Below are 24283 nucleotides of genomic sequence, written 5' to 3' on the forward strand. Positions count from 1 at the left end.
TATTTCATTATTATATTATACATACATGTTAATATAAGCATTAAAATTTGTATTCCTTTGTAAAAAATGCTAGTCCAAGAGATACATTTGATCACCTTGTCTTGTATCCAATATCCAATGTTGACCCCTATATCCTTAGATCTAGAGTGAAGGTTTCATTTCTAATGTTGTGTTTGAGCTTAAATTCTAATTAAATATTTGGGTTAGCCAAGGTCATTACTTAACTTAATGGCTTTGCAATATACAATGTATCACATTTTTTTTAAGTTCAATTGGTGAGATATGTCTAGGGGATTGAACTTTCGATCACTTGGATACACAAGGGCTTGCCAACATGCTTTTTTCCAATTGTGCTACTACCCTCAGAAAATATACAATGTATCATATTAACATCCACTTAAACCAAATTGACTTTTGGGACACATGTCTCTTTGATGATGAAGGGAATCCAATTATGTGATGTCAAACACATTCCCTCACAAACACTCACAAAGACCCTACACTTTTTAGGGTTCAAACCTAGGTTGTCTGTTATGAAACCAACTCACAAAAAGATAGAAAAGATAGATCAACAACTTAGAAATCAGCCTCTTCGAGGGGGTAACCTCCTTTACATTACACAAAAGAACAATTATTGGATGATACAAATGACAAAGCCTCATTTCTATATATAGGAGTCTAAGGGGTCACAATATAATCAAAGTCAACATAACAATAATAATATAAGGGCACAAAAATAACAATAGTGGGCTTCTATGGGGCACAATAATAACAATATGGGGACAATAAGGGCACAACAATAACAGTAAGGGCCACAATGACACTAGTAATGGGGGAATTACTAGTGTTATAGGGACCTAACATTGTCTATATGGAAACACTGTATAATTTTGAATTTATTTATTGTAGATTTGTACATAGATGGATATTCCTTTCTTTGCATTTATCTTTTAGACTTCTTGCTTTCACCAATTGATTTAGAGCTTATGGAGTCTCAAGTAGCACCAATTCCCTTGCTTCTATTGGATTGAATAACATGATTTCTCTTTTGAAATCCATAATATCTCATTCACATGCTTCCTATTTCTCCCATAAGACTTTAGCACAGACTCCATGATCATGTTTGTGTCCCTCTTAATAACGCACTCCTTGGAAGGGGCCATAAAATCTTTTATTAGGACTAAACTTGGATGTCTCTTCTTTCTTGCCCTTTGATTCTTCATTCAATCATACCACCCATCAACTTGTTATTTTTCCATTTTTCTTATAATGACCTTTGTTGTTGGGAAGGTGCCTTTCAAGTATTTTGTCTTTGCATATAGATACACATAAAGTATCATTATTTTAATCTAATGGACGTGGTTGTTAAAATCACCAATATTTAATTAAATATGCATTGTTATACCTTTTCTCAAGTCAACTTCAATTCAAATTCTAACACGTGTGTGTATACCCTTCCTTGCTTAGTTTGTATATTGTTGTAAGTCCCCAATATATTTATTTTGGCTTTTGAAAGATCATCTCATCCCAAAATAAGTAGGGGGGATTCAATATTCAAATCCGGCAGAGTGGGGTTGAAGAAATGGATATTGAAGATGGATTCAATTATAGAAACTATCTTTTGAAAAAAGGTTAGTTTTGCCCCAAAAAGAAAGTCCCTCCTTTGAGACCTTGCCACAACTTCCATAGTTGTGAAATTTTACAATAATAGAACCTCTAGAGTAGAGGTTTACCATATACTTAGAACTTAGGTTGGAATTGATTTGATTCTTGAACTCTTTAGATGATGACTAGAGATCATTAAATACATAGTTTGAAGCGTTTGCTTGTAGTTATTAATGAACTTGTTAACCATCCATAGATGAATACTTCCCTTGCACATGTGCTTGAATTTGTCAATAATGAAAGAATCCTACTATGTTTTTGGTATATTCGACAAGACTACATCTTTAAAATAAAGAAGATTCAATTCTTAATGCTTTGCAATCCTGTAAGAGGGAGGGACAATCGAAGTCACGCAGGAGGAGGTATTCCCTTTGTTTAGCGAAACTCTACAGAGATAAAGCACTAAATGCAAGATTAACCCCTTGTTTATGTGATAATTAGGGAATATATATCTATTCTCTCAAAGATTAGTCTTATATATTCAAAAAGAATTTCTCATTTATTCTAAATAACACTTAACACTGTTTATAGAATAATTTCTCACCATTACAATCACAATAATCATTTTTCAAGGCAAAAACTACATCAAAACTTTTTGAATATGCAAGTAGATAATCTCCACAAATGAAGATGAAAACATATTTTGAGCATGTTTAAAGTGGATTAAAATATAATAATAAAAGACACAACAAAAATTTTGATACAATAATAGCTCAAATAATTATCTTTAACAAAAATCTATTAAAAATTACTATAAAATTATAAAATGAAATTAACATTAATAAATAATCAATTAATTTATATAAAATCCCAATTTAATAATGAATAATTACTTAATTCTTTAAGTTCCACTTCAAAGAAAACATTGACACATCAGCTAGAGAAGGGTGCATTAATGTTTTGGAGTAAGAGAAGGGTGCATTATTGTTTCGGAGTTCGATGTCCGTCGCATCAATATTTTATTTGATGTGCCCAATTATTTTTCCAAAGTAAAACTATTATTCAGCTTAAATAATAGAATGTATAATATTTCAAATTCTATAAAATGTATAATATTTCAAATTCTTTGAAAATCCGTTTCACTGAAGCACAAATATATGACCGTCGATGACATAATCGGACGGTAGATATTCTATGCCGCTTTTAAATTCAAATCCTCTTGGTAGTTTGGCGCCATTGCGCGTATCCCTAGCTCAGTAGCTCGCATATGAACAATCATGGTTTGCAATCGCATAAACATTGCCCCAGAATCGATCCACGAGCCACCAGATCTCTCTCTGCATGACTTCCAACAGTTCATCTTCGTTTCTTCGTGGTCAAAACGATTTCAGAAAAGGTATTTTTCTGCAAGAGAGTGCTAAAATTGCAAAGCGCCATTATTTTCTTGTCGCCGTCATGAATCCTCTACGCCTTGCCCTAATGAAATTATTTAGAGTTCTTCATTGGAAAAATTTGCCATATTTCAACTTTCTGGAAATATTTCATTAAATAAGCTACCGTATTATCTAAAATAAATCTGAAGAAAGAGGCCGTGCTCAAAACAATGTTTTAAGCAGCAAATTTCACAAGGGTTATTTCTGGTTCAGTTATTCTGAGCTTTCAATGGAAAATTTTGACTCTATTTTGGCTTACAGGCAAGATTTCAGGAAAACCCTAAAACTTTGGTTTTCTATCAACCATAAGTCCATTTCCTAGGCTCTGATTTGCACAATTTTTTTGACGCTGGGTATTTTTCTAGAGGAACCCAGATCTACAACTGGTTTCTTCATATTTTAAAATTTTAGAATTTGATTTGCTTTTTGCTGTCCTCTTTTTCCTTTGAAAAATTTATATAAAAAAAATAAAAATTCTTCCACTTTGTACCTCGAAAAAGCTTTGATACCACTTCAAACTGAGCCAAAAAATCCAATAATCTGCTAACTCAGCTAATATTTTCCATTTTTTGGTGACATTTTGTTGATATATCAGGATATTTTCAAAATATCATGATATGTTCAAAATTTGTAAAATTCACAACTTTTTCTGCTGATAATATCCCTGAGCTGAGAGAATCATGATATCTCATGATATTGACGATAGATAACCAATCTTTGCAACACTGTATTGGACAACAGAGCATTAATTGAAGATTTTTGGTCTCATTTCGATGATTCTTTGAGCATCAATACATTCCTTTGCCTTTGGTACTTTTACATACAGTTTTCCACAGCCACCACTTTTTCCCAAAAGTGAGTGTGGGGTAAGATGTTATTATTTTTTCCCATTATTAATTACAGAATGGTTACATAACGGTAGTAGTTAATTATTATTAAACTAAGAGCGTGAATCCTTTGTTTATATTCGCATCTCCTTCCCCCTGGAAGGCACAGAAGGGCAAGTGTTATTATAAATTTTCTGCCACTTATTTCTTGTTTGTGGATTGTTGTCTTGACATATTACAGGCTATTAATTCTCTCTTTTTGTTGTATTGGGCTTGTTTCCTTTTGTCTAACATTTCAACTGATAGACGATGGATGGTAGCCATGTGAAAAGTAGCTAAATTTTAGCAACAGATTCTTTTGAATTATGTATGTTGAAAATGGTTGTTATTGATGTCAAAGGCTATCCAAATGAAAGAGAGTTATATAGTCAAATAACATATTTTGAGACCTTTCCAACGATATATGACACACCTTCTTGAAATATTGTTTTTGGATTTTTGATGTCCCATTTAGGTATCCTATCTTTGAATGCATTTTTACTCCAATTATGAAACATGATATATATATATATATATATATATATATATATATATGGTTGGAAAGCTTATTCCAAGATTTTTGCAACATTATATGGCACTCCCCCTAACTTCTTTTGGTTAAAGAGATGATTTTTTTCAATATTATAGTCTGCCAAGTTAGCCTAGCCAGTGGGCAAGTCGGCCTTGCTTTTGGTGGTCAAACACACTATATATAGGTGTTATGTGTAGGGACCTAGGACTTACTCGCTCAAGCCAATTCAGGTTTGTCTAAGCAAGCAAAGGAGTAATTCTAAGGTTCATACCTCATGAACCAAGTGAAGCATAGTTGGAGAGTTTTCTTGTGGGAAGGGTTTTTGGCACTCTTTGTGAAGGTTTTTGGTCCTAGTTAGAAGGTGAGTTTCAACGCTGTTCTAGAGGCCGAGTTTTAGCCCTGTTGAAGGCCGAACTTCAATGTTGTTGAGGCTGAGTTTCAGGTTTGTTCTGGTGGCCAAATTTCGATGTTTGAAGGTTGAGCTTAGGCCTAATTTGAACTTTGAAGGCCAAGTCTTGTAGTTTTGATGGGAAAATTCAGGGTTTGTTTGAGGGTTCAATATAGGGTTTATGTGTGGATGAAGTGCAGAAACCCAGGGAACTTACCCAATGGTGGGCATGCAGCCTTGTACTTATCTTCATGGCTTGTGGAACTTATTGGCAAGATACCTCTTCTTGATCCAACTGTTTGATGTGAATGCCATCCTTGAGAATAGGCAATGATATGGTAATGGAGGTGTAGTTTATATGGAAGTTTTCTTTCAAGATTCAAGTGACACATGACAAGAGTGCTCGTTCTTGTCCTATTTAGGTCAAGATAATACTATATAGAATGTTCAAGGTAAATTTTTACTGTGAGTAGGGGCAATATGGCAATATTCAGCTGCTTGAAATCTGGCTGACCCCAACAAATTGAGGTGACCAATATGCCAGCTGAAGAAATATACAACAACCCAAATGGTAACTTGCTGGTTGCATACGATCAGAGTCTCATTTCTGGCCCTAACTAAATCAAGGCAAAAGCTATGTAGCAAGCTTCCTTACTAGTCCCATGAGATTGAGGAACAAGATACATTCAAACAAACATTGTAGTAGTAAGGTTTCTTGAATATATCTCTGCCTACACATTCCTTTTGCAAGTGTGTAGTTGGTTATACCAGCTTATCATATAAGGGTCAAGGGAAAATTGCAGAATGTGCAACGTGCAGTATCTGGCTAGTTGCACCAATAAGAAAAACCATAACCAACCCCTATCTGGCTATTATGTTTCAACCAACCAATAAGAAAAACCATAATGTGCAACGTGCAGTATCGGGCTATTATGTTTCAACAGGCGTTATAATCAAATCCTGCCTTCAAAACTTGTCTTCAAACCTGCAACAAAGTATTAGTAATGGCAATATAAATGAACAGAACAGACTCCAATGCCCTGTGGCTTCCTTTTAGGGCTGGTTTAGAGTTCCAAGAGCCACTACAGGCCTGTGGCTGGGTCCTAGAGGCCTTTTTATGCCTGTGGCTAGGGTTTTCTCGCCTCACAACTACTGCGGCTACCCCAATGAGCTTAATAACCAGACTTTTGTCCTTCAAGAAATTTGCAATGAGTCTGCAACATCATACGAAGTCAGATCTGACACTAAATTTAGTGAGAGCAACCACAAACTTATTTGCAAATAAATTTGATGATGAACCGTTGGCTAAGACCATATTTGCAAGGAAAACTAGCCCTTGAAGGGCTTGCAGCCTCAAGAATAGTTGAGCGTTGAGGGAAAAGAGCCACAGAACTGAAGATCGAACTTTAGTGAGGCCTAGTAAGGCCTTAAACCCATCATGGCCTTAACAAAATGCTGGACAACACTAAAAAAATGGTAATTTTAGGCCCAAACCCTAGATGTATAGGGTTTGTAAGGGCTGAAAGCTTCTAGGAATTGATCTCTTGAATATCAACTTGCAAAACAATTTCATGAAGAAACCCTATCCGTCTCACAAGAAAATGGAGAACAAATGGCTATATGTATAATGATAAATAACTACCAGGATTAGTAAAATTATTTAAAATATTCACAAAATAAAAATTAAAAGCTCTAATAAGCATATCTAACTGTATTTGCACTTGAATTAGGAGAAAAATTGAGTGAAGAAATATATATATTTTTAATTAATTTAGGGCCTGGCCAAGTCATTGCGAAACAATCATTAGATAAGCCGAGGAGCCCAACAAGGTGAAGCCACTTCAAAATCTATGTACTTGGGCTTCCAAGGGATGAATAATCTGATGATTTTTCTGCACACTTAAAAGATAGATTGTTAGTTTCAAAAGGGGTTTAGATACACATTTAAAAACTCACAATGATGGGACACTGTGTGCTACCATATCTCAAACTATTTCCACACTTTTTAGATGTAAACACTCTTAAAATTATCATTTTTAAATTGCCTATAAATATGAACTTTTTATTACTATATGAATAAACCATTAAAATGTTATAAATAAGATATATGAAATAAAAATTCTTAATTTCTTTTTTATTATTATGTAAAGCCAAATTATGTTGAATTGTCAAAATTTAGACTTTAAAATTGTTAATATTCCTTTATTATATAAAGCTAACCTCTTCTAACCCAAAACATCACTTAAATCAATCTCTTATATCATAAAATATTCTAAAAAGTGAGATTTTATATTCTTTTCAACTTTAGTATTTTGTCAAATATTAAGAAATGCGAAACATAATATATATGTTAAAGAAGAAACATATTATATATCTTCAAGGAGAAACATATAATGGTAATGGAAAGTTTTAAAAGGTATGTGATCCTTAGGCTTATTGGAGAGTATATAAAAAATTTCACACCTTTTTATGAGATATGGGAGGAAAACATGTTAAAGATTTTTAATAAATATAAAATTTCCAAAATGATGCTAGTTACGTGTGATTCTTTTTTCATTGTTTGTGATTATGAAAAATGAAACTCAATGTTTTTTCATTAGTGCACACATAATTCATTATATAATTGCATATAGAAAAATCATTCCAGAGCCGATAACAATAAAAGTGAAGAATTTATGGTCCAACCTTATATTTAAGGGAGATGTTTAAGGATGACGTTTGAATTTTGTTTTTCATTTTAAGACATTTGGAGTGAATATTAGGAAGGACTTTGAGAAAGGATTGTCCTTGATTTTCGAAAATGGAGTTGTTCCTTTCCAGCCATATGCCCCAAGTGACCATCAAAGGGAGAGCTCATACGTTTTTTGGATGTTTTCTTTATAGCCATTTTTTTACACATATCCATAGAGTCCCCATGCCATTGATGTGAATTACTTGTTCAGTTTTTTTTAACCAAAATTTTTAACCAAACAAGAAAAATTAAAAAAATGCCTCAAGATCAAAGACTGAAACAAAGACCTATTGACATACCTTTTAAAGTATAGAAAGAACTTGTAAAATCATATGAGAAGTTGGATGCACAAAGAAAAGCCGGCAATGAGAGCATTCAGGTATTGAATTTTTCATTAAACATTATTTAGAATGTATTAATACTTATAAGTATCTTAGACATGTATTTGTGTGAAAATAAATTGAATTGGTTTATGTTTAAGGACAAGGCATCCAAGGCGAGGTTAACCAAGACAAAAGTCACTCATCGTAGTGGCCAGAAAGGTTTAAAAGCACTGATAACAACCTTTGTAAGTATATTAAACATGTGATATTTTTTTAATAAATTTTGTACTAGAAGAAAGTCATTGTTATCTAATTTCTCCCTATTTACTGATTGATAGGAACTAAAATATGGAAGACCTCCAAATCATTTGGAAAAGGAGGTGCTGCAACAAAAGAGATGGGTTGAATTTGTTGTTTGGATGGACTCTATGGTATGTAATCTTAGTTGGATTTCCAATATACTTTTAAACCATATTTTCATTTTATTTTTTAGTACTATTAGATATTATATCTTACCTCATTTTATGGTTAACATTGTATAACAAAAACATGCATTGTGTTATGTAATTAATACTAACATGTAATATTGATTTTTTTTGTCAGAATGCTATAGGTAATGATTGCCAAGACGATGATCCAAATTATGTTCAACATATATCAGGAGATGATGAGGATGAGGATGAGGATGATGGTGGTGAAGGAGGAGATGATGATGATAGTTGCGGTGTTGGTGATGATGTGGATCAGAGTAATGAGGATGGTCAAGATGATCATGAGGATGATCTTGGTGGTGGTAGCTAGGCATGCACATGCATTGTTTTTTATGAAGAAATTATTGTGTAGAATGACATTGTTATGTTTAGATGGGTATTGTGAATTTACCCTATATCAATGAGACATTTTGATTTTGTAATCATACGATGAGTTTGATTTATGTATGTTGTTAATTTATCGTAGAATAACGATATTCATGAAATATTTTGATTTGTTAATCATATTTGAATTTTACTTGTTTTGATTAAAAATAATACTGATTTTATTAGTATTATGTTGCTATTTTATACATGTTTTGAAAATTGTTAATGACACATTGTTATTTTTTTGGATGGATGTTGTCAATTTCTCTTAAATTTCTTTACAAATGATTTTGAATTGTGATATCTGCTTTAATGATAATTAGAAACTATCATATATTTCACTATGAATCTATAAAGGGGGTCATATATGTAAAGAAAAATATACTCTATATAAGAAGTCAAATGCGGATGTAACCATGGATGCAAAATTGAAAGTAAAATTGGATGTTAAACTAGGAATTAATACAAAATGCAAACAATTGACATACAAAGTGTTTTAAATTAGAAGTGAAAAATTGTGCAATAGTTGACACAAAGAAGGGAACAAAACATGGCATACAAAAGGATATCAAATTGGGCAAAAACAAGGACACATAAATGGGCACCAAATTAGATGCAAAAAAAGACAACAACTAGATGTAAAATAAGATGCAAAGTTGAGCGTTAAAAAGAAGCAAAAAACGTTACAAATTAATATGCCAAATGATGATGCAAATAATGGTGTAAATTTGGGATGCAAACTTGGATGCAAAAAAGGAAAAAAAAAAGATGTAAGAAAAGACATAAAACAAGATGCAAAATGGGGCTGAAAAAATGTGAAACCAAGGATGCCATATTGGATGTAAAAAATGATTCCTAATCACATGCAAATTTAGGCTCGAACTCAGACACAAAATTATATGCAAATGTGGACACAAAATGAGGCAAAAAAAGATGCAAATTTGGATGGTGAAAACGATTTAAAACTAGACACCAAAAAAATGCAAAATTGGATGAAAAAGTCGGTGTAAATAATGGTGCAACATTGGACACAAGTAGACACAAAAAAATGGTGCAAAAAGGGGCATAAAATAGCTTAAAATTGGATGCAAAACTTGGTGCAAAAACAAATACAAAAGTAGACGTAAAAAATGGCTCTAAATTGAATGTACCATTAGACACAAAATAAGATGCAAAGGTGGACACAACACATGACTCAACATAAGATGCAAATATAAATGCAAATTTGGATGCTCAAAATGATGTAACATTAGATGCAAGAGATGGTGTTAAAAATGATGCAAAATTGGATGAAACAAATGACGCAAAATATGGTGCAAAATGAGATGGGAAAAATGGAGACAAATCAAACGTAAATGTGGATGTAAAAAATGGTCCAAAAAAAGATGCAAAAATGGGCACAAAAATGGATGCAAAATTTGGTGCTAAATCAAATTCAACACATGGTGCAAAGATAGGCACCAAAGCTGGTGCAAAAATAGAAGCAAAAACTAGTGTAAGACTAGATACAAAACCTGGCGTAAGACTAGATGCAAAAACTGACACAAAATGGATGCATAAAAAGATGTTAAATTGGATTCAAAATACAGTGTAAACTTGATGCAAATGATGGTGCAAAAATGGAAGCAAAGAATGACACAAAATAGGAAGCAAAAGAGAATGAAAAATAGATGCAAAAAATGACGCAAAACTAGAAGCAAAACCTGTCATAAAATAAGATGCAAATCTTGGTTCAAAATTTGACGCAAAAAATGATGCATAGTTTGGTGTAAAAAATGATGCAAAATCTAGCGTGAAAAAGGATGCAAAATCAGGTGCAAAAAAGGACGCTTTAAAAATTGTACAATAGAGCCAGATTTAGCGCCAGGTTGCTCATCACAATTACAAAAAAAATGCACTAAAATCTGGCGCAAATCGCTGGTTTTGTTGTAGTGAATCCATGGGTGATTTGTCCATTGAAAAACAATAAATTGTTAAGATAAGAGCTTAGTTGATGAGATGTAGATGCCCCTATAGCCCTCAAACTTTGATTTGTCATGGGCCCTCCTGCTTAATCTGTCTTGGTACTCTGTTAGGCTCATGCGCTTGTTCTCTGCATTAATCAACTTTGGCAGACCTTTCCTATTGAACACCTACAACTTCTTGTGGAATTTGTCTATGCTTTTTTCTAAGTTCTAGCATTTTTGACCTAGTTGATTCATAAGAGTCCTTTTGGTTTGCATCCTTTTCACCTCCAGGATGGTATTTATTATGTCTTGAATTCCCAGCTCCTGTAGTTATTCTCCATTCTTAAAATTCAGAAATTTGATGATGGTTGTAGCTTCCCCAAGTTTCTGCCCCAAGTCTACTTTAATCTGCTTGATCACCTCTTGGGATTTTTGCACTAACTCCTACTGTTAAAAGATGATCTATATAGAAGGCCATATTTCTATGATGGCTTCACTGATTCACTATGCAACTGCTCAATTTTTAGATTTAACTGATGGGTTTTCTGCAACTCCGCCACATAAAAATTATCATTTTTTATTTTTAGGTGATGTTCTGACAATGTCTTAAGCTGAGCTCTTAACTTACAATTTATTGTTCCTAAAAAGGACAGATCGTCCATGGCTTTAACAAGCTACATTGTTAAATCTTTTGTTGTTGCTGATGTAGATGCAGATGCCCCTGTAGTTGTGGCCACTGCAATTGGAATTGCAGTAAGAGGAACTATGGCCAACTACTCCACCTGCTCCTTTTCTTTGAGCAGTTTCTCTAACTCTATCTCCATATCTCTGATTTGGTTGTTTAGTTCGATGACTATCCCGAACATATCCTATTTTTGCTTCCCACTCTCTCCTAGATCCTTGGCCTGTGGATCCTCTGCAGTAGGCAGCTTTAATTGTTTCCTCAACGTTGCTATTTTAACATCCTTTTTCTTCAGAAGTTCTTCAGCTACCTTGATATCATTGGGATTAAATCCCAACTTGATCACCAAGTCCTCTAGTGACTTGATTCTAGTATCCTTTGCTAAGGATGAAATCTTATCTAACTTGAGCATTGTACATTATTTAGTGATACCTACAATTTAGAGGCTTACATGGCAGTGTTAGTGAGTTTGGAATACATCATCTTGCTTGTTTTTCTGTGAAGGTCCATCTGGTCTATGGGATGAATATGATGTGCATCAAAAGTGACATAGACTCCTTGTAATCTCTAGGTGACCTAGGAGCTGCTACTTTGGCTTCGAGAAATGTTATTTTCATTTTGCACTTCTCTGAGTCGAATGATGATAGTAATATGTCCTAAGATACAACTTATTTTTTCTAGAACTGCATATAAGTGGAGGATTTTAGCATTTCATTCCTTTTCTTAATTGCCTTATATTTGGAAAAAATGTTGGGCTCGATAGTATCTTGAGCCAAATCGATTATCTTTGGTGTCTCTGGAGTATCTCTGGAAGTAGATGAATATGGTCATCCTATGAAGATATCCTCCTCTTTTCTAGACACATGAGGACCTATCTTTACAATAGTATGTTGTTCTTATGTGTCCTGCTGAGAAACATGTGCAGAGTTGGTTTTGTTCTTCTTTGTATAAACTAGGAAATCTTTTGCTTATATCTCTATCACCAGGGAAGATTCGTCTTCTCTTCCTCTCTTCTCCTGTTTCTCTTTAGGTATGGGTGTTTGAGTGGTTGTAGTAGAGAAAACCTTCTCCTCTTCCTCTTGCGGTGTGTTTTCCACCCATTGAGTCTGGTTCATATACTGATTGATTTCTGGTCAAGGAGTATGTGAGTAAGGTGTGGTCTTTTGCTCCACCCTTAGCTTTTAGATCAAGCCAAAAGGGTCATAAGACCAGCTGAAACTCAATTTAAAGCTCATTTGCTTCAACAACAACTTAGCTTCCTTATCATCTGATTTGGTATTGCAGACAAAAGGTCCCACTTTGGCTTTAATCTTGAACTGGGCCTTCTTCTTGGATGCCACGAAATGTAGATCATCCATGTGAATCATCTGCCGAATGTACTCTAATGAGAAAATTCGCATAGGCACAAATTTGGGCAGTTTGTAGGGTGGCAGCTCACACCCATATATCTGAATTTATGTGTAGGTCTGGTAAAGATACTAGTCCCCTATCTTTACTTGATCATTGAGATGTAGAATCTTCTGAATGTCTTCACCTATCCTGGGCTCCACATCACTATGTAGGAGACATACCACTTTGTATCAGAACTAGTCCACAAAGTCTGTGAAAGAGAATTCTGTGGAATTCCTTCTCACCAAGGATGTCCATTGTATGACTGACTAAGCATTACCCTGCTCATCCATCTTTTGTAAGGTGAAAGGGAATTTGTCTGCTTGTTGATAAATAAACATGTACACTAAAACAAAGGAGTATTTGAAAGCTCCCTCTGTAGAAAATTTGATAAACTGATCATGTGTAGCCTCTACAATAAACTAACTGTAATTAAAAAAGACGAGTTTCTCACCAGTGGTGAAAATCGAAAGGAAGCCAACAATGGCCTCATCAACCCACTGGACAGAATGATAACTAATAATGTAATAGATGATGGAAATAATATTCTTGGTTCCCTCAAAGAACATGGTAGATGAATATGGGGTATTGGTTTTTGGTAATTGGACATCTTCAAGAAGAAAAAGTTCAAAGATCTTGGCTCTCTGGGGAAAAGTTAAATTCTTGTAGAGCTCTGTGAGAGAGTCTACTGACAGTGGCTTAGCTGACTCTAGGATTGTTACCAAGATCATTTGGGAAATGGCTACAACTATGATAGTTATCAAAACTTCACCATTGTGACTTATGATAGCTCTTTGAGAGGGGACATAACTCAAATGACACTAGGAAACTAACTCAAGGAAAAAATGGGTATGTGGGAGCATGAACTAAGGTAGGGTACACTCCCACATATTAATTTCATTCTTTGGTCAAGTAATTTATGTTTTAACCAACTGTGAAGTTCAAACAAGTCAAATTCACAGTTGGTTTCAGAAATTTTATAATGCATGTCCAATAAGGGTACATGATCTAAGTCTACAGGTGGGGGTAGCATGGGGTTCTCTTCTAGTTTATTTCCCTTTTCTTTGGGGGGTTTCATTTTAGGTGGCATGATGAATTTTCTAAGACAAGAAAAGGTCACGTATTACCTGGAGTAGGAAAACGATAGAGGAATGTCTAACTGGGTCCCTCATGACAGTTTGAAACGGTAATAGCTCGGCAATTTAACCAGTCATTGTTGTGTCTTAGGAATTTGTAACCTGTTGTTGATCATACGACACGGTGAAAGAAAGAGGCTTTACGGTTTCAGATCATTTATATAGAGTAATTTATCAATTGACCGTTAATTTGTTACTGTTAATGGGTAGCAGGTTCATTGCAGAGGGAGCAGAAGGGAGTTAATACAGTAACAACTTGCTAACATGGCGAGAGAGGCGCAAAATGGCAGCATAGGATTGGGAGGAATTGAGTCATCAGGATAAGTTTAACAGTCGGGAGTAGTCGTGGGAGTGGGGTCCATGAGGGTGAGGTGGCAGAAAACGCGTTGCGGGGAGGTAGGCTGAGGTGGTAATTATGGTGGGGCTAGAAATATGTCGCGGCATGTAGGGATGATGGAAGGTGGGGACAAGAGGTCCACGTGGTGGGCAATGAGTGGAAGTGGAAGTGGTGGAAAGTCAACAGTGGGAGACATTTTGGAGGGGGTGGGGGCGCATGATGAGAGGAAAGTGAGGGAGGTGTGAAATTCCGAGAGGGTGCCACGTAGTACGAGCTTCAAACCCCCTCATGGAAAAAATGGAGTTGAGTTTGGGGGGGGGGGGGGGGGGTGCGAAAACATTCCCTCATAGTTGATCTGGGCGGGGGACGATCTTAGTCGTCCATCTTGTTTGAAAGGCGAAATTAGGATAAAATACAATATTCCAAACATTATTACAAGCACATTAAAGCGTGATTAACCCTTACTTAAGGTAAAGTTAATAAAAAACTAATTTCTCTTAAAAACTATTTAGAAAAAATTCAATGTTGCATTTGAACTAGCAGAGCACATTTTTTACTGATTTTTCCTATTGATTAATCACGATTAAACCAAGTGATTAATTTATTCACTAATCTAACCTATTGTATTCCTAGCCTAATCATGGTTAAACAATGTGATTAGCCGAAATAATTTCTAATTTTCCTATTTACCAAGTGGCATTTAAACAAGATGTACACTTTATTCAAAATTTCTAAATGTAAACTGAGGCAATACTGATTTTTCTTGGTGGCATTTAGATTTTCTCACTTAGTGGGACATTTTCACACACATTTTTTATTTTTTGTTTTTGTTTTGTTTTGTTTTGATTTATTTATTCTATTTTTTTGTCCCCTACAATTTATTTTCTTCTCTCTCTCTCTCTCTCTCTCTCTCTCTCTCTCTATATATATATATATATATAGATATATATATATCTATTATTCTTTTGGAAATAAATTTCAAACATGAAAAATTATTTACATTTTTCAAATATAAAATCATCAGGTAAAAATAACTCCTCCTATGAAATATAGGACACTAACACATTGCACACTTCTAAGCCTCAGTTGTGAGAATCTTGTCTCCTAAAATTGTACCTTGCGCCCATCTTGAGGTCATCTCCCTTCATAAGTGAATTGCGCATCTTCAAAGCACAATCACCCAACCTCTTGCTTCTTACACGTTCCCTCTACGTCAAGCCTTAACAACCCTATCTTGTGGAGTGCATTACACACTCCCATTGGATAGTAGGGTCACCCCTTAGTCCTTGTAGTTAGGACCTGTGTTGAACCAGGAGCCTCCCTCTCAAGCATAGCACACTGCACATCCTCAATCCTCAAGCCTCTATCCACTATCTTCAGGACATGTGCTCTATGATTAATTCTGTCCCTATATATTTCTAGTGTAGTGCCCATACCTCCACCTCTTTCCTCTTGAACTTGTACTTGCTACCCAATAAGGCCTCTATCTAAGTCCTAGCACACTGGCCCATCATAGTTAGCATCTTGCAAGAGCAAGCAAGGTAGAATAGGTCATTTTGGGACTGATAATGTATTTCCATGAGTGAGTTTACTTTTTAGGTATTATTGAGCAAGAGTAAATTAGTACATCATCTTAACATGGTAGATGATGTTCAAGCGGTTCATCAATGAGAGGTTTCGAGAATATTCTTGTGGAGATGAGATACAAAGAGACTATCATGCAAGAGATAAAGGAATTTTGAACTATGATAGATAGATGGCAACATAGGATGACTTGGAAGGATCTAATATTGTACCTAGACCCTTTGGAGGGTGAATATGAATTATATTCCATATCTATCATAAGATTTGAAGACACAACAACAAAGAAAATAACATGGCATTGACACATCACAATGTAGTCTCATGTCACAAATGCCAAATTTTAGCTTCACAAAATATGAACACAAGAGTGTTAATTTTTTCCTTGTATTCTCATCATAATTTTGGTGGAATATAATTTTGTAATTTCCAAACTTATAAAATTTTAATGTTGTGGAAGCCCAAGGGTCACACATGGAATGTGAAGAGTCACTAAGAATTCCAAAGGTCATGTAGGCACTCAAAAATCATACTGGAGATCAAGAGTCATGAGGAAAGTCAAGAATCACATGGGAGGTGGAAGGTCACCTCATTTGTTATAAATATGCCCTCATAACTCAAGCAGAGGACTTTTCACCTTGGCTTCTCAAGCTTGGCACATGAGAGAAGATCATTCTTTGGAGGAGCAAGTGGTGGCTTCATGTTCCACTATTGGAGCCAGTGATCCATCATTGTAATTGTGTGTTGGAACTTTCACTCAATGTTTTGAAGCTCTCATAGTCGGGTGTACTTGCATGCATGTATTATGAATTATTCCATGTTTATGATGTATTTTTGTGTTCATATGTACTAAATAAAATGAATTATTTTGTTGGATTTGGTATACATCTTAACTGAATTATCACGTACTTATTTATTTTCATGATTGTTGTTACTTTGCAAACTATTTTGTAAATTAATTAATGATTCTTTCCATGAATGTGTGTCTTTATTAGGATAGGACTATTACTTTTCCTGTAAAGGTTCACTTTATCTCCTTTTGTTTGTGAAATTACTTTATACACATTGTAATTGTATGTTTTACAAATCTAACTTACTTGGTTACCTCAAAAGTATATGCATGCTCTCTTATGTTGTTTATTGCAGCCAAGGAAAATATTTAAGATCATTATAATGGCAGTCAGGATGATTTCCTAGATGGGGATCCTATCCCAAATGGTGTGAGGTCTAATTGGGACTTAATATCGGGGAGACCGCCTTATGTTGGTAAAATTCCAACATCGTCAACAAATGGCACTAGAAGGAGGGTCAGATGGAAATTTGAGCCTATGGAGCTTGTTTTGAATCTTTCATCTTGAAATGGAATCTTCCCAAATCTTAATCCTAGGATGTTTTTACAAAATAATAAGTATTAAAATCCTCGTGGAAATAATCCATAACTTATCACAATTTAAGTTTGATGGTGAGGGCCAAACAACTGTACTTGGACATATGTTTCAATTTCTTCAATTTTGTAATTCCAATCGTATAAATTGTAAAGACTTTATTTCTACTTTGTTTACCCTCGCATTTGAAGGTCATGTCAAGCATTGTTGCCACCCATTACCAACTACTTCTATCCAATCATTTGAGAAAATCATCAAGGAGATTCATCAAGCTTTTGATAGGTACAATTATCAATATGTGTACAAAGGAATCATTTAGCTTGGAATGAAACCCAATGTGTCATTAGAGGATTTTTTTGATATATTTATTCACCTTTTATTTGAATTTTTTGAAGAATATGTGGATTGGGATTTCATGGGTGAAAAGTTTTAGCATTTGGTTTAAAAATCTTTGAAACAATTTGAATTTGAATTTCCTGTTGATAATGGGTCATCTTATAATGATGGTAATCTTCAAATTACAAATCAAATGAATCTCATCAAAACTTTTGGCTTTCCAACCTTTCTCAGTCATGGGGCACCTCAAATCCCCGAGGGGGAATCTGCTACCCCTTTTGTCCCTTCTCCTCCTCCTTTTTCCTTACCAAACAAAGTGGTCTCTTGTTCAGATGTTGGAGTTGAGAAATTTGAAAATAAAATTGATGATCCACTTATTCTACCTTCATCTACTTTTGATGCTCAAGATCTTATCCAAAAATACTTTGAATGTTCCAATAATTTCATGAAGCCTAATGTGAAAGTTGATCCCTTCATTCCTTAAGATGACATTGATGTGCATAATCCAAATCTTGAATATACTTTGATTGAAGGTATTTCTTCTTCAAGGGATACTTTTAGTCTCTATCATTTACATCTCATGGCTCTTTGTAGCTCAATTAGCTTGTTCAATCTGCTCCACCATCAATTGTTTTATATACTCTAGATTCTCAATATTCGATTCATAGGTAGAGGACCATAAGGATGAACACACTTTCTATCTTTATTATTTATTTCAAATACCTCTATGTCAAGATGATGTTTATATACTCTTGGTTGATATATAATCTTGTGATATTGGAAACTAGTTAAATGAAGTCAAAACTCTTAACCAAGTGTTATAACCCTATTCTCTATTCCATTATAGTGAGAGAAACCCAATATCAACTTACCTCAGTTGTTTGGCTAAAATGTATCCCCTTTTCACCTTTTCTTTTACTTATGTGAGATTTTTCCAATGTTAAAAGGGTGAAATTATATAATTGAGAATTTCTCATAATTAATTTTCCAAAATATTATAATTATGAGATAATAATTATTTCATAATTGAGATAATTGAGAAAAAATTCATAATTGTGAAAAAGGTTTCTAGAGTCTCGCATTCCCAAGGACATAAAATTGACCCATTTGTGTAAAATTTGGCTAAGGGACCATTATTGTAGAAGTTTCCTAACATCTCAAGCCCCTAGGTGTCTAGATACATTCTCCCAGAGGATAGAATAAGCCTTTATAATCTCACCAGGAGGAAAGGAAATGGAGGGGAGTATCCTCACTATAGCGTGAGAGCTATGTTGTATTGGGAGAGGAGACCATACTACAAGTTGGAGGAGAGGATCTTATTTGTTGAAGGTATATTGATGTACTTTAACTTATATGATTTATAGAAATATATGCTCATTCCCTGTATATATTTGTATTCAACATGTTTTGGAGTTGTTTCTATGATATTTTGATCTAATGATCTTCCAAGGAAGGTCACTCGTTGTCTTCGTTTGTTTGTGGTTGTGTGTAGGGATCAAGATCAAGTGTGGACAAGGTAGATTGCTCGAGTTGAGTGCGGGAATCTGCACCAGACCCAAAATCCTTCCCTAACCTGTGAGCAGGGCAGGTGCACACATATTTCCTTGTAGTATATAGAACCAATTCCTGATGCATGTTTGATCATTTGGGTTGGACACTATTATATATGTATTGGTCTTTCCTTTTGTTTTTTGGTGATCTCAATCAGGCATGAGATCGTCGAGAAATAACTCCTTGCATAATTTCATTTAATTATGCAACAACTTTTGCACTTTTCTTTCTAAGCACTTGTGGCAAACTCCTCTTTCTTCTCACAAAAACACTTCCTCTGTGCTATGCTTTCACTGTCCAGGGTTCTCCACAGACTTTAACTCAGCACTACCCTTGCAACACTCTACTCTGATGATTACATACACTACTTTTCTCTCACTCACATATTCTCTCACTGCCCACACAACTCAATGGAGGTTTTGAGTTTTGTTCCAGTGCTGCGCTTGGCTCGATGTAGCCACTGTCACCATCAACTCTGCCCAATCATGTACCCTTGGAATGACACCACATTATTTTCCTATTGCATGCTTTCTTTAGTTATGTCGCTGCATTAAATCATGATAATGGGTGATGATCACTTCTATGTCATACTACTGACTCTCCATGTTGTGTATTTAATTTCAGTCCCCTTACACATTTTACAAAGACTCCCCATGCATATTTGTGGTTCATAGAGATCCACCTGTACATCCTCATGGAGTATTTGTTATTTAATTATATTTATAATGCATGCACATGAGGTCTTCGCTCATAATCCTTACTATTATGCTTTCAAGACCACAAATGTCGATTCATTCATCTTCAATGGAGCCCTGTACCATCATATCAGAGTTTTTCAATCGTAGTGTTGTGTAGTGGTGTAACATTATGAAATATCTGATTGCCGACCTCCAATCAAGTCTAGTCCCTTGTGCATTAGGTGCCTGCTATATCTCCACCATAGGACCTGGTTCGGTGATCGAGAGCCAACCATATTGGAGCCCCCTTTATCGACGTTTTTAATTTGTTGCCAATGTGCCAGCAACCACAAACTTGCGATCGCCAATCTCCTATTTTTAAGCTCCTTCCACACAACCCTTACCGCATACTTCTCATGATAGGATTGAGGGCAGTGACCGAGGGCTTGGCCGTAAGGAGCTAAGTCTTTCAGCGCTCTATCAGGGCCCTATTTCTTTTGTTCTTTGAGCCCTTGGTTTCTTGTGTGTTCCACAACCAAGTGCTAACACCATCAGAGCCCCATTATTGACATTTTTTCACTTGTTTCCATATGCAAGAAACCAAAAATAATCGATTGTTGATTGCCAATAGGCCCCTCTGTTCATCCCTATCCCTTTTTTCCTTAACACTTCGCGACCGCGTGCTAGCCCGGATATTGGAGTCCTCTAATCAGAAATTTCCAAATGTGGCCAATGTGCCAACCATCGCAAACCTCTGATCATCGATCATCGATGTGACATCATCACCTCCCATGGGGCACCTTCTGATTGGTGACATGTGTCTCCCAGATATGGCTCATTAGGCCATCCAAAACAGTCAAAAGTGCCTGCTACGTGTCCTTCCATACCCCCATGTCATGCTGACGTCAGCAACCACTTGGCCTTATCGAAACCAATCAGATCCTGCCATGTGTCCACATCGAATCTCATATGTAACTTCCATCTGTCCTTATTGGACCCAACCAGATGCCTCTACATGTCCTGCCAGGAGGAGAGAGAAAGATGCCCACCATACTTGGTTTTGCATCAAATTTCTTTGCAAATATATTTTTGGCTCTCCTAGCGATTTAACAAAGAATCCATAGTCCTCATAATTTTAACTCTATTGGGGTTCGTAGATTGGTAGTTTGTTAAGGTTGAAAATTTTGAAATGTCGATTGTCGAAATGGCCTGGTCCTTTGACATTCGAGATCATCAATATGCTAATGTTGTTGATCCTCTGATATGTGATTGTCGATATCACACAAGACCTCCGATATTTTGATATCTTTAATCGCTGATTGGCGATTTTCTTCCGTTATGCACTGCACCTTGAATCCTCTGAATGCCGATTTTTTATTGGACATGCTTCAGAAGGACATAAACTCATTTTCCTTTTCCTTCTCTTTTGGAGAGGCAGAACTTCAACTGGCTCTAAATTTTGATCTAGAAGTCCATTTTGGGACTTCCACATACCGTTTAAATGCTTATTCTAAGCACTATCCAATGGAGCAGGTCCGATTGATCTTTGAGCCCATATGTTGCCTCAAGGATGGATTCAAAGTATCTACACAAATGAAATCATAACCACCAAGGCATGAAGCCTAATCATCAAGTTGAGCCTATTTGACATCAATGCCAACACTTACATAACCAACAACCTACATACCATCAAATGTCCAACAAGTGCGATGGGCCTAAAAATTAGGATTTTGATCCATTTAACCCATAATTCTTGTACTTTTCGGGAGGGACAACTCTAGGCTTTGCAGGGGATGAATGCAAAGTGTCAATGGATGTCTATTGATCCAGTTTTTAGGCCATTTAATGGATGTGACAAAATGACTTGTCACATATTTCCCCCTAAGGTATAAATTCAAAACCAGTGGCTAAGGACTGAATTGATTTACCATGTGACAAGTCTAGATCAAGACTAGATTGGTTGAGATCACCATATGTTATAATACATAATAATAATGATATCATTATTGAAGTAGGCATACCCATACTCAACATATAAGCTAATTTACATGTACAATAATACAAGTCACATCTACTGATGATAGATGGTAGACCCATGCTTGGATGACTTTCTAAATTATCATAGCCATCATACTTTGTGATATAGTATGGATCCTGAAATCACAACCCAAATGAATGATACTAGATCCAAGGTCTTCTACCTTGTCACTCGATAGTATGAGTATAACCTTGTGAATAAATGAGCAGGAGTCGAACATGGTAGACACCATTTGATTACATGCCAATGATGTAAGCCATTAATAGACATGAGCGAAACCATTGATAATGATAATGGATCTCAAGGTGCTACAGTACAATATATGTGGTGTGAATGAATGATTTGACATCAAACACCACACAAAATATTTTAGTCGAAGGCCAACGATGAAAACCTATCACTAAAAATGAGGAAACTTGTAATTGAGGAATGTAAGCTCCAAGGAACTAAAGGGGGTTTCTATGTTGACTTCCTAGACAATGTGCGGATGTCTACAGGAAGTGACCCATTGCAGGAGGGCCTTGAGGAATCCCCCATCAGCAACAAAAAACAGGTATCAAAGATTTGAGACAAAATGTTAATGATGCAGAGTTGGTTCAAGAGAGACATACATGAAATAAGGCTTAAGGGTATTGTAGCAGATGTCAAGTAAGGGTGGACTTTCTCTTGAACATATCTGCTACAATGACATGGAGTTGGAAACATTGACTCAAATACCTATTATGAAGGTGTAATCAATAGAGAGACAAGTGGATTCCCCAACCCAAAATAGTCATGAAGATTAAGTGAAATAGTGTCATGTTCAAGAGCAAATCGCTTTCATTGATAGGTATCATGCCATATTTTCCCAACTTCCTAACCATTTCTAGCCAGTATCTCTTTATTTTTGACAAGCTTGAGGAGGACAACATATGCTTAATCTATAAGTTCATACTTTGGATGAATTGTTCTAAGTATTTTTAAAGAACCCTAAGAAGGAGTGGTTCAATCTCGTCATGCTTGATGAGTCCAACGTTGTTTTATAGTTTTACGATTCTAGCAAAGGCATAACTCAACTTATTTTTCATGTTTAGAGAGTTTGAAAAAGAGGACAAAAAGAAAACTCCAAGATGTTCCTTTTCATAAATTTGTACCTTAGGCTCGAAAAGGCATAAAACAATACCCAGGAGAACCTTTTAGCCATGTTCAACTAAAGTATTCATTTATCGTAAACAGTTTATCCATTCTGGAAAGGGGTTAAACTTATACTAGGTAGATGTCTTTTCATTTACTTTCATGAGTTTGAAAAGACAAGTGCTTAACAATATTTTCATGTTTTGGGAGTCTGAAAAGAGCTTAAAGAGGAATCCACCTAGAGGAGTAGGTGGTATAAAGGGTAACAACTAGTTCCGGTCATGATGGAACTACTCAAAACGTGTAGAGATCAAGATGAAGGCTAATAAGACCACTCATCGCATCGGTTCCTCAAGAAAGTGTAAAACACCAAGTGAAAGTATATGATCGACCAAGAAGATGGTGACAATGGGGTGAGAAAATGAAGGCTCATATAGTAGAAACAGGTTGATAAAAGTGGAAATCACAAGAAGTAAAGTATGGGATATCTTTCATTTGTATACAAGCTTGAAAAAAAGAAAAATTATGCTTGAGAATACTTGAATATGGTTTCAGTTTTACACAAGATTTAATAATGTGGAAACTATGCTTGGGATTAGATTATTTCCTTGAGCATAAGGGTAGAGACATGCTCCCCCAGCATCGTTTTGTCTGACAGATATTCTCATGGACACCAAATAGACCATTGGTTACTAATAGAAATATGTTCACCAGGAAGGAAGGAAGAGGATTATGGGTGGATGAAATGAAGCTAACATATCTAAGATCAAAATCGAGATCATAGTCAAAGATTCAAATCAATGGGAGAAGATTTTTTTCATTTTTTAATGATTTGGACACAGTAAAATAACTCAACTCGAGGTGACTTGTTTCATCTTTTAATGAGCTTGACACAATAAAATAACTATGCTCAGTGGGTGCCTTGTTTCATTTTTTAAGGAGTTTTACACAAGAAAAGGAATTATGCTCATGGAACATTATTTCATTTTTTAATGAGCTTGACACAAGAGAAGGAACTATGCTTAGAGCACCTTGTTTCATTTTTTAATGAGCTTAACACAAGAAAAGGAAATGTGCTCAGGACAACTTGTTTCATTTTTTAACGAGCTTGGCATAAGGAAAATGAACTATGCTCAGGGTTATCTTGATCATGGCCCCAAAAAGGGCATGGCTTCCAAGAGGTTCTCACTAGATGGGAGAAAATTGCTCTAGAAGGGATATACATCAAAGGAGCCAATGGAGAGATCAAGTGCCAAAACCACCAGTAAATGATTCACCATATTACCTACTAGATCTATGTCAAAGAAGTTGAGAAAAATGTGAAAGGATCTTCTTCATTAGTAGGTGCAGGCATGGGACAAGTTGCCACATAATTAA

The 24283-nt window shown here is 35.4% G+C and overlaps 1 protein-coding gene across 2 annotated transcripts; it reads left to right on the forward strand.

The window, feature by feature from the left end:
- Positions 1-2863: 2863 nt before the first annotated feature.
- On the forward strand, positions 2864-8854 carry LOC149141042 (uncharacterized). 2 transcript variants are annotated; one of them, XR_016264922.1, is made up of 4 exons: positions 2864-3001; positions 8037-8123; positions 8217-8309; positions 8482-8854. XR_016264922.1 is itself a non-coding variant. In XM_089449871.1 (3 exons), the coding sequence occupies exons 1-3, from the start codon at positions 7995-7997 to the stop codon at positions 8677-8679; spliced, it is 420 nt and encodes a 139-aa protein (XP_089305997.1). In that variant the 5' UTR covers positions 7867-7994; the 3' UTR covers positions 8680-8854. The 2 variants fall into 2 exon arrangements, 1 of the variants encoding a protein (XP_089305997.1); XM_089449871.1 differs by lacking the exon at positions 2864-3001 and having other exon boundaries at positions 7867-8123.
- Positions 8855-24283: the final 15429 nt, after the last annotated feature.

Source organism: Pinus tabuliformis, chromosome X (assembly GCF_031772625.1).
Source record: "Pinus tabuliformis cultivar Carrire ecotype Pingquan chromosome X, CPIR1, whole genome shotgun sequence".
Taxonomy (NCBI): domain Eukaryota; kingdom Viridiplantae; phylum Streptophyta; class Pinopsida; order Pinales; family Pinaceae; genus Pinus; species Pinus tabuliformis.

Bases quoted from the DNA above. Each gene is read 5' to 3' on its own strand.
- LOC149141042 (XM_089449871.1), top strand. From the start codon at position 7,995: ATGTATTTGTGTGAAAATAAATTGAATTGGTTTATGTTTAAGGACAAG. The intron at 8,124-8,216 runs GTAAGTATATTA...ACTGATTGATAG, and splicing joins AAGCACTGATAACAACCTTT to GAACTAAAATATGGAAGACC. The intron at 8,310-8,481 runs GTATGTAATCTT...TTTTTTTGTCAG, and splicing joins TTGTTTGGATGGACTCTATG to AATGCTATAGGTAATGATTG.